At 45.2% G+C, this 11,624-nt stretch overlaps 1 protein-coding gene across 1 annotated transcript; it reads right to left on the minus strand.

Annotated features, from left to right (window-relative positions):
* Nucleotides 1–492: 492 nt before the first annotated feature.
* On the minus strand, nt 493–9,199 carry LOC113018314 (uncharacterized). Its single transcript, XM_026161371.1, has 7 exons — nt 8,953–9,199; nt 7,492–7,957; nt 3,652–4,128; nt 3,172–3,565; nt 2,932–3,006; nt 2,752–2,826; nt 493–2,603 (listed from the first exon to the last, which is right to left on the minus strand). The coding sequence occupies exons 2-7, from the start codon at nt 7,933–7,935 to the stop codon at nt 1,693–1,695; spliced, it is 2,376 nt and encodes a 791-aa protein (XP_026017156.1). The 5' UTR covers nt 7,936–7,957; nt 8,953–9,199; the 3' UTR covers nt 493–1,692.
* Nucleotides 9,200–11,624: the final 2,425 nt, after the last annotated feature.

Raw genomic sequence — 11,624 nt, forward strand, 5'->3', positions numbered from 1 at the left:
GATGCATTTTTAGACATAAGTTGTAACGACTGCCGTTTTCTTTGTGAGTATTTATTACACGGCGTTCTGCGGGGAGAAGCCTGTTCTAACGTCTGAGTCTAAGCTTTATTTTTTAGCACCTAGCGGCTCTTTTTTACTTCTCATCCGTAAATAGCCACGGACCTTCAGTAATAGTAATAAATCACACAGCAATAGTACATTCACATAGTTGTAAAAAGCATGATAATATATTAAGTAATCCAAAGTATTCAGAATACGTTACTCTCATTGAGCTACGTAATGGAATATGTTACAAAATACATTTTGGGGCATGTAATCTGTAATCTGTAATGGAATACGTTTTAAAAGTAACCTTCCCAACACCAAGGTCATTATCGTTAACGAAAACTAGAAGTGAAAAAACATTTTCGTTAGCGGAAATAAAAATAAAAAGGAAAATAACTAAAACTGTAATGAGTGTTCACAAAACTAAAATTAACTGACTTTATAGCAAAAGTGTGTTTAGTTTTCATTGATGTGTGCGTGCAAAACTATTAAAACCCTGCCCAACACTGATCTTCTGTAACTGCGGACAAAAAGTGCTTGAACAACATATTTTAACAAAGGCTGAGAATACCTGTGCATGTGTTATATTTTTCTCTTAAATGTTTTAATAAACATTTAAGAATTTTGATTTGGAGTACTGTGTGTAGTCAAAGGAGCTTGCAAAGAAAAGCGTCTGGACTTCTTTAAGTTACTTGAAGACGTTTCACCTCTCATCCGAGAAGCTTCTTCAGTACTGTGTGTAGAATACTGAGGTCAAAATGAATGTCATCCTTTCTGGAATAAGCCTGTGACATGACAACTTGCTATTTTTAGGATGCAGTGGTACCATCACAGGACCACCACAGACCAGGACTCACAGGGACCTGCAGGAACCGTTTAGAACCACCTGTTTGGCCTCTCTGTCAGGGGTTGTGCCCCAGTGCTCATCACACAGAGGAGTGTGAGGAGAACCATACACTAAACATACAGAGAACTTTAAACACCTTTATGGTTAAATGAGGGCAAAGGGCCTTGATCCCTTCATTTGCTCTTTCACACAGAGCTGGTTCTGCCTCAGCGTCTTCAGAGAACCAGCCCACCGTTCTACAGGTTTAAGACGTAGAGCTGTGGGCTGCTTCATATGAATCTTCCTATGAAGATACATTTGGGGCAAATTCTGATTATGGAAGACAGTATCTGACGACTGACGCTACCATCTGTGATCTTTCAGCAGGAGCTCCTCCCAGAACAGGTAACATCAAAGGCCAACACTGGACCACTAAGGTGCTGGTTTTGGTTTTTGGTACCCGCCTTTTATAATAAGATCAGGCACTGGCACGTAGTCGGTATAACTCCGGTACATCACAGCTGAACTGTTTCACCTATCTAACAGCACCTCAACCAGGATCCAGGTTCATCTCCTGACCAGACTGACATATCAGAACCAGACCCATTGGAATTGCCAGAACATACGGGGGAGGGGGGGGTATATAGTATAGGGTATATAGTCCTGTAGGAGGCAAATACTAATTTCACACAGGAAATCCAAGGACCTTCTAAGAAAGGTTTACATGTGTTATCATAAAAGCAGGTCTTTTTACTACCAAATCTGATATGCACCCTTTGAGAAGGGCCAACCTATCATTAAGTCCTCTAGACCTGGACCGGTCAGAAGTGTACATGTCCCGACTGTGGGTCAGAGGGTGGTCCTCCTGGGGGCACATCCTGTAGCAGGGTCCTGCCCAGTGGCCTGCTGATAGGATAGTTCGGGGCTGGAGCATCCTCGGCCCAGTCTATTCTGGGCAGCAGCTGGTCCATGTGAGGTCCCGGTGGTCTGTGCAGAACTGGGTAGGTTGTAATGTTGTGCTCCCGCTCAAGCAGCAAATGTCCAGGAGCTCGATTTGACCCATCTGGTCTGTAGGTTGTGATGGTTAGAAGAGACGTTTCCTGGTCCAGGGTCTGCAGGGGCTGGGCCTGCTGGTCCATCTGATACAGCTGCTTCTTATGGACCTGGCTGTGGTCCTGGTGGTCCACTCTAGGGGTACACAGCTGCTTCTTGTGGTTGTGTAGATAGTCCTGGTGATCCAGCTGGGCGTGCTCCTGTTGTTTCTTCTGGTTCTGGATGCTATCCTGGGCCTGGTGGTGTATGCTGATGTGGTATTGTGATCTCTTCTGATTCCGAGAAATATCCGGATCATGTTGGTCCATCTGGGACTGGTATGGTGGTTTCTTCTGGTTCAGACGGTGGTCTTTTCCCTGTTCATCGACTGGAGGCTGGTACTGCTGCTGCTCTGGCTTTTTCTGGTTCTGGAGCTGGTCTTGGTGATCCTGGTTCTTCTCGAGTTCCATCTGAGCGTGGAACTGCTGCTTCTTTTGGCTCTGGATTTGGTTGTGAACCTGGTTCTTGATGTCCTTCCAGTGCCGCCCCCTGAGGACTGGTTCTAAGTCCAGACAGCGCTGACAGACCTCCTTACCTGGTACGGACTGGACCAGAACATGGACTCCTAATTGCCTCCAGATGGCCTCCTTCTCTGCAGAGGACCACGGCCGCCGTCGGACCTTCCTGGGAGCCACAGGGACTGAAAAACCAACAGAATTAAGATAAGATAACCTTTATTAGTCCCACACGTGGGAAATTTGTTTTGGATTGGAGCACGATGAGACTTGGAGCACGATGAGACTAATCTGCTAAAGTCAAAGTAGTAACATGAATCCAGGTGGACTCACCTGAGACAGATGTTTGCATTCTGGCTTCAGGTGGAATCGCAGAGGTCACTGGTTTGTTAGAGCTCTTTGACAGAACTGTGAACAAAGGTGGGCACAGATAGGTAAACAGCTCCAACAACTGGTTCTATAAAGTTAGAAGTTCGGGAACTGATCCTAACCTGCGGCGAGGTGTGGACTCACCTTCTTGTCTGAGGTCGTTGTCCAGTCTTATCTGGACAGGTCGTTTCTTTGGTTTAGTTCCTCCATCTGTAGCAGCTGGAAAAGGAGAAAAACTGGGTCAGTAACACAAACTTTGGGATCCAAACTTCTCTAGCTGAAAATCCAAAACTACAGTCACATCCTGGTTCTTCCTAACCCAAACATTACTGGACGTTACTGAAGATGCTAAATTAAGCAGGAGGGGCTGGACTGTGGTCTCACCTGGATCTGGGTTCTGCAGGCCCAAGTTGTCCCACTCCCGGCCCAGCATGTGGTAGAAGTCGGTGGTCTTGGCGGCAGCCTCCCAGTCTCCGTCCTGCAGGCTCTCTCCAATAGCAATCTCACAGACTGTCTTTAGTGTTGTTTTCACCGCCAGTGGAGGGCGGCTCCACCTGTTTCCCGCTGCCTTCCTGGCCGCGGACAGCGCCAGGCTGAGGCGACCTGGGGCCAGCAGGTCCTGCAGGCTCTGGACGCCGGAGTCAAGGGATTTAGCGGCCAGGAGCAACCTGCCAAGTTCCCGGAGCTTCTGGCTTACGTAGTCGTACCTCCTCTGACCACTATCCTGGTTCCCCATCAGCTTGTTGCCATACTTACAGATCAGCCAATCAGACTTCACCTGGAGGCAGAGAGGAGCCAGTTACCACAGAGAAAGGTCAGAGAGTGCAGACAGTGTTAGGTGCACAGACAGACAGGTGAGCTGACCTCGTAAGACACATTATCTTGGTTCATGCGATGCAGGATTTCACTGCAGCTCTCAGACGCTCCACTGGAGATCGGCAGGAGCCGCGACGCTGCTGCCTGCACTCTGGTCCGTTTCCTGGCTCGGTTCACAGCGGGGTCAGAGGTCGTGTTCTGATCGACACTTGGGTCAGAGGTCATAAGCTGTTTGGTCCCGGTCTCTGCAGTCTCACCAAGGGAATCCTCAGGTATGTCCTCTCTGGTGACATCACAGGGCAACTTACTTGTGGAACCAGAGGTGGCGTCGTTGGCGGGGTCAGCGTTCGCCTCGGCTTTGGACGGGTTGATGGCGAGCTTCTTGCGACACGACACCTGATGCTTCCACAGGTCAGCACGAAGGAAAAATCCAAGACACAATGGGCACGGCAGGTAGTTCCTCGCATCCACATCCTCAGAGGGCTGACGCCATGGCACAATCTCACCAGTGCCCTGCCGGATCACCTGAGGACACACAGGGAGGCGGAGTAAATGTACCTGTAAGGAACAGAAAACCTCACCGGTAACAGACAGGTAAACACAGGTGTTATTGTAGCATCTTTAAGTTAAACTATAAAGCTTGAGGCAACTGTTTATGTGACTTCCTGCTATAAATACATCCATTGATTCATTTTGTTCTGCTTATCTGGGGCCGAGTCTTGGGGGCAAGCCCAGACCTCCCTCTCCCTGGCTACTTCCTCCAGTTGGCCCTGGGAACCACCAAGACATTCCCACCCATAATCTCCCCACTGTGTCCTGGGTCTTCTGATGGGACATGCCCAGAACACCTCACCAGGAGTCCCCATTTCTAAGGGAGAGGAGAGGCACCTTTCAGAGAAAGCTTGTGTTTCACCTTCAAATGTTTTTTGCCTTGTTTGGTATCATTCTCTTCAGCTCAGTCTCACGTGTCTGAATTTACAGATATGTGTTCACTGACAAACTGTAGTAACACAACTGACCTGAAATCACACAAAAACATAAAATCCTAGTAGCAGTTTCTTTTTAACTGTAAAAACCATAAAATTATTTTCATAACTTGCAAATACAACTTGCACATTTTGAAAACTTATATTTTAAACAACAAAGTTATATACAACTATTTATCTAAAAATGCACCCACTGCATCTGGCAGGCTGTTTTTTGTACAATCACTTAAAAATACTATAACTAAAACCAGTTAACAATAAGATGCCCCAATAATTATTTGTGTCAGTAAAGAAAATGTGTCTGTCCACCAGCAGACAGAGGAGCCACCACAGGGAAAAACCTGCAGGCCCGACCGCAGCAAGTGGACAGTGGAGACAGTCTTTACACTGCAATCTGCCTTTGTGACATTCATTAGTGCCCTCACTGACACACAACAACAACTGCACAACACGCTAACTATACACTCCACACTAAGCATCACAAATCTTCCACATCTCAAAACCTGTCTCTCGCTCGCTGCCGCCACCCCTGCAGATCCGCCCCTGCAGATCCGCCCCTGTAGATCCGCCCCTGCAGATCCGCCCCTGCAGATCCGCCCCTGTATCGGGCTGTAACGTTTAAAGCTTCCACTTGAGGGAGGTAACTCACATTACTGCTGCTGTAGTAGTGTTGCTTTATTGCATTACACTCAGTGCATTACAATCATTTATCCTGCGAGTTTGATAGCTAGCAAAATAATAATAATTTTAAAAAAGAGCAACGTGAACAGTCTCGAAATCTATTGATTGAGCCTTAAAACTCTGACATTGTGAACAGGGCCAAATCCTTTTACTTTTCAGGTGGATTTGGTCCTCGTCACGACTGCAGTGAGTGTCTCAGACTGAAACAAATATGCAGCGGTGTAAGGAAGCAGAGGCGCAGAAATGTTGCTTTTACACTTTGAGTACACTTTACATTTCTCTGATGAGAAAATGATGCAGTCAGACAGTTATTCATGCTGAATGAAATACTGTTACAGTTTCCTTCCACTGTCTGATTTTGTCCTCAGCTGATCAGCAGCACTCCACCTAAACTACACACAGTGCAGGTGGAGCACTGCTTTCTCCTCCTGAATCACGCTTTGTCCAAACCTCTCCAAACTGCTCCCACACCTGAGGTTTACCTTCAGCCTGAGCCACGTCTCATTTGGCCTCTACCTGTTGGCTGCCTCTGAGGTACCACGGACTAACAAACCCTGGTCCTTCAGCCTGATGGGCCCCTCCCCCTCTGCTGTCCACCACCTGGTTTACTTACTTCATTGATTTATAGCACTCTTCACAGGACAAAAACCACATAGTGCTTCAGAATAATATAAAACAGATAAACATAAAACAGCACAATCAAATACTCAGCTAGTCTAAACAAATTAGTCTTAAGATGATGTTTAAAAGAATAAATACAATCCAGGCAATCCAGAGAACTGCACAACCTGGGGGACGCCGCTCAGATCTGTCCCCTCAGGTTTAAACATACCAACAGGTTGAGGCTGCGCGAGGGAGTGTGAGGCTCTAAAAGATCAGTAATATGGACAGGACATGATTCAGAGCTGTAAAGGTCAGGTTTTAAAATGAATTCTAAGATGTAGCCAGTGTAATGAGTGTGACACTGGTGTACTGTAGGGCTGGGTGTCATCACTGATTTCTAGAATCAATTTGATTCTGATTCACAAGGTCCTGATTCGATTCGATCCACGATTTGATTTTTTGCCTCAGACAGTCAGAAAAATTATAATTCTGATTGTTTATCAGTACATAACCATTTTTATATCTATAAAATATATGTGAGACTTTATCACAGCAGATGTCTTTGTGTCAAAGAACCTGAGGATAAAACAGAAGAACATGAAGGTGACTTTCTGGCCTGAGATTTTATAGCAGTTAAAAATATTCTGCAGTAGATCAAAAATGAAAGAAAGTCACGAATCAACATGTGAACATTACCTGATGCTGCTGACGTGCAGCAGAGCAAAGTTACAGACGATTACAGACACAGCCAGGGGTTTTGGCATTTTAAGAAGTTTACATTTCTTCAGTATTGAACAGCAGAAATGAGTCTTGTGCGTAATAAGCAAGTGAATAAAGCAGAAAACAGATTTTTAGATGGGAAACTGTTCTTCAACACAGAGAGAGAGAGAGCTGTGCATGAAGTGGGATTTTATCGTGGTGGCAGCAAAACAGCCAAAGTCCCCAAAGAGGGAATTCATGACGATGTTTATGTGAAGCATAGTTTGGATCTTCTTTTCTTGATGGTTTTGTCTCTCCAACCAAAGTTGACTTAAACCGCATCTTGAGAATCGAACACAAAAAAAGACGTAAACACAAAGCGCGCACCCGTCAGCGCCTCACAATCAGTGGGCTGTCGGCTTTCTAACCTGATGGCGTGTTCGTGAGAAAGCCGACATCTCACTGGTTCTGATCCGTCAGAACAGATCAAATGTGTGTTTCGGCCAAAATCGATTCAGGATTTTAACGAATCGATATCGTGTTATTCAAGCTAGAATTGATGTGAACCCCTAACGTAATGCTCTTTTACGTGTCTTGGCTGGAGACGGTCACGATTGTTTTTGCTCAAAGACAAAGACTCACAGTGATCTAAGAGAGAAGACATAGAAGCATGAAGAATCATGTCTAACTCACATTTAGAAAACAATGTTTGCAGTTTGGAGATATTTCTTAGCTGAAAAAGGCAGTTCCTAATTAACTGACATCGTAGACTCTGGAATCTCTCCTCCTCGATACGGCAGGAGTCCATGGCCATGACAAATGTACATTAATTTAGTTGCACAGGTAACAACTAAAGGCACCTGAAAGAAACAGGTAAACTGACCGGTAGCAGACACACCGGTAAAACACACAAACTGACCTCGATGTTGTGTAGATAGTTGCCTCGGCAGCGCAGGTGCTCCAGCAGCAGGTGGCGTTCTTTGGAGCCTGTCGGCAGGGTGCTGGCAGCCAGTACTTCCTGTTCGTCGGCATGCTTCCTCAGCAGGTGGCGTGCGATCTTCACCTGTGGCCGTCGGCAGAACACGCAGTAATGCTTCTTGTCCCAACGGCGCTTCCCGCCGCTCCACGTCCTCTTCACCGTCACGCCCTCCTTCTTGTCCTCCTGGCCCCGCCTCTTCGATTTCTGACCCCGCTTTTTCTCTATATGACCCCGCCTCTTTGCTCTCTGGCCCCGCCTTCCTAAGGTGCGGCGGTGTGGCTGACGCGCAGCGGGCTTTGCCGGCTCTTTGTCAGGAGAGGACGGGGCGTCGGAGGCTGGGACCTCTGTCTTGTTCTCCATGGCAACGTCAGCATGGTCCTCCATGGCAACAGACCTCGATGACACCCTGATGATAAAACAAAGAAGCAGCTTTAGCTGTGAGCTCCACCTGCAGTCCCTCAGCAGGAACACGTAGTTCAGGACTCTTTGTAACTCTGTGTTTTTGAGGACTCTCGTCTTCATAATGGAGGCAGCCACACCTGCACACCACATCAGTATAGGCATTTCCTTTATGGCGGGGCAGTGTGTGAGTCACAGGTTATAGTGAGGACGACATCGATGCTCGACATTTTCTGTCTAAAGTACAAGAAAGCGTGTTTCAAACATCTGCACTTCAGATGCTCCACAGTGTGGAAACATCTGTATTCAGCCTCCTACTCTAAACATGGAGGAGGAGCAGCAGGTGTTGTGGATCCTTCACCTGAGCCACTGAGCGTGATCCTCCGAGGAACCATCGCAGGGTTAAAGGTGCACACGTGTCTGCATCAGAGGGTCCTGCAGGGCCCTCAGGCTGTGGTGGAGTCAACATGAACACGAGGCCTCCTCCACACTTAACGTGACTGTGAGGAGAACACCTGGACCAATCAGAACCAGCTCCCCGCTGACACACACACTTCTACAGCTGGACTCCACATGTGACAAACATCTGGATTATAGAGGCTGACACACTGATCTACCCCAACATCAGAAGCACCTTGAGGAACCAACACGAACCCACCTCCTGATCAGGACCAGAACAAACAGCCTCTCACACTGACCCTGCCAGCCGTCATCAGCCTGCAGGTGTGACAGGTGCTCTCACCTGTGCAGTGACCGGGCTGCAGTCACGCCACGCTCAGGTGTGACTGACAGGCGTCTCTGTCCGATAATGGAAGCTTATTTACGACAGCCTGGTGCTAACAGCTAGCAGCACACAGGCTAACGCAGCTGTTAGCACGGAGAGCTAACGAGCAGCTAGCTGCAGCTAACCAGAACCGGAACCGAGCGCTGCTGGGAACCGGACCAAACCGCAAACACGACCAGAACCGTCAAGTGAGAGTACAGAACCGGGACACTCCTCACCTGCTAACTCCAGCTCTGCGCTCCCTTCTTCTTCTTTTACTCCACCACTTCTTCTTCGCTGTCGGAGGTGAAAGGGCGTGATACCGGTGCGTTGGCGCCACCTGCTGGCGTGGAGCACTGAGGCTACAGATTCCTGTTAAAGTCAGGCGGTCCAGCCTCGAGTCTGTGATGGATGAAGCTGATGTTCTTCTGTCAGACAAACACAGAGGAGTCTCCCTGTACCACTGTGTTATATGACTGGTCTGTACTGAAGCACCACAGCATTAAAATGATGAGAGCACGCTCAGTTAACAGGGCGGCTGCACTAATCATGAACAAACACAAAGGTAAACACTGATAAATGTGAACTTTACCGGTGGTTACACCTGGATGCACCTGTCTGCTTCGCTTTGTGGCCTCTGAGGCTGTGATTACAGATGCTGTATGACATGTGACGTTGTTGAAGCTGCCTCTGTTATCTTCATGAACCCTGTTCTTGTTGTCAGTCTGCATGAAGGACATGGACCCTCATTTATCAGCTGCACACTTTCTGTGGTCACTGCAGGCTCTGAGTGAAGGCGTTAACACATGATGTGTTCAGGGCCCTGCGTCATTTTCATTATTAGCACATTATAAAGCACACTGATGTGAAAATCTTCATGAGATTCAAAGTTTTTACAACATAATTAAAGACTAGTTTAAAACAAAATTCACTAATTATTAGCATCTTCAGAACAATTCATTAAATATTAGAGACAGATTGCTGTGTCATAAATTACACATTGTTATAATTACACAAAATGTGTTCTTCATACCTGACTGTTAGGACCTCCAAGCCTGTAGTTATATTCCTTATCAGAGCCCCTCCTCATTGTTCTTCTTCTTCCTTGGTGTAACCCTATAAATACAGTGTACCCCTTGGCCTTGCCCCTTTTCTACAATTCCCCTGTGGGAGAGGTGGGTGTCATTTCTTTCTAACACTGTAAAACACACATATAATGTATATTTAGCCAACCTGATGTTTCTGATTGTGATTTTAGTTCAGTTATTGTCATCATTGTGCCTGTTTTTGTTAGACGCTTTAAATGTGTAGTTAACGCCATGAACGCTAGCATGAATATAAAATTCCGGCTAGGGTTGCCAACCGTCCCTTTAAAAACATAATCGTCCTGTATTGAGCTAATAAGGGACGCACTTTGTCCCGTAATACAGTGAGAATCAAAAGTAGTCTATAAATGTTTATGGAATTAACGCTTTGTTTGAAAACATAATTCCCAGCCCCTCTCCTGCTTTGTGACCAATGAGCTGACAGCACACTTATGACAATTCAGATTACCGCTCATCTCATTGGTCGAGGAAAGGTCGCTTACAGAGAAAATACCGGAAGACAACATTTTTTTTTTTCATACTTTAATTAAATTTATGCACATATTACAATCTCTCGTTGGGAGACAACATTAGTGCAACAACATCTTGAAAAGGTTGAATAAGAAACCAAACGAAATAGGAGAAAACTAAAAGCAAGAACAGAAAAAACAAACAAACAAACAAACAAACCAAAAAAAACCCCCCACATATACATATACATAAATATATGAAGGCCATTCTTATGACATATAACAGTTTCCTTTCTGTGAACACTTTAACATACATGTGGCTTACTTAGTACACCAAAAACACAATCATTAAAAGGATAGAGATTGAGTCCCATTGTCGCATATCAAAGCAGCCTCTTTACATGAATCCCTTAGTAATTCTAAAGATGACAAAAAAGATTTGAATTCAATTTTCAATACAGTTAGGGAAGGTCTTTTACTTTGCCATTTGCATTTGTGTATGTGGTATTTGCCCATAATTATCACCACCTTGTGTAGCATGGACAGTTCCTTAGATGGATCACCATTATTATATAAAACTTGTGTTAGAGTCAGTGGGGTCATCCCATCTATTCTTATACTCAACCAGTCTACTAGATCTTGCCAAAAGTCAGTTGTTACTGAGCAGGAAAAAAACAAATGATCAATACTTTCCGCATTTTGTGAACAAAATCCACATGGCTCTACCTCAAACCCAAACCTTTTTTTAAGCATTTCAGCTGCTGGGTAATATCCATTAATTATTTTAAATTGCATTTCTTTGACTTTGGGGGGGATAGGCCATTTTAAAAAGTGCGTATATTTGTTCGTTATTTTAATATTACTCCCTTTTAGTTTTGTGTTACTGTTAAAGTCGTGAAATAATTTGTTTTTAAATATCTTGTTCATGGTTTTATTATTACAGTTTTTATCCGTCAAAGGAATCTGATTTAGATGTAAAGAAGGTAGACTAATTTGTGCCTTAGAGTAATACAAATAACCTTGAATCAAACTCAACAGAGGTAAGGGGATTGCCTTACAAACCTTGTCATATTCTCTAAGGGAACACTGAATGTTAAACTTAGCATTAAAAACACCCACTGAGAGAAACTGACCCCTTTCATCAAGTAAGTCTGTTATAAAGATTATGTTTTTTTCAAACCACTCTTCAACAAACAATGACTTCTTATTAATTGTAATTGTCCTGTTATTCCACAAGGTGGAGCAATGTGGTGAAAAGTTATGGGCAAACACCATCTTCCAATAAGACAAGACCTGCTTATGATATTCTGACAGTTTCACAGGCAACTTCAATATATCAAAACCACATTTCAGGAG

The sequence above is a fragment of the Astatotilapia calliptera genome, unplaced genomic scaffold (genome assembly GCF_900246225.1).
Source record: "Astatotilapia calliptera unplaced genomic scaffold, fAstCal1.2 U_scaffold_6, whole genome shotgun sequence".
Lineage (NCBI taxonomy): Eukaryota > Metazoa > Chordata > Actinopteri > Cichliformes > Cichlidae > Astatotilapia > Astatotilapia calliptera.

Coding starts and splice junctions, on each gene's coding strand:
- LOC113018314 (XM_026161371.1), bottom strand. CDS start 7,935: ATGGAGGACCATGCTGACGTTGCCATGGAGAACAAGACAGAGGTCCCA. Junction 3,566..3,651: donor AAGATAATGTGTCTTACGAG/GTCAGCTCACCT, acceptor CTCTGCCTCCAG/GTGAAGTCTGATTGGCTGAT. Junction 2,604..2,751: donor AATGCAAACATCTGTCTCAG/GTGAGTCCACCT, acceptor TTGGTTTTTCAG/TCCCTGTGGCTCCCAGGAAG.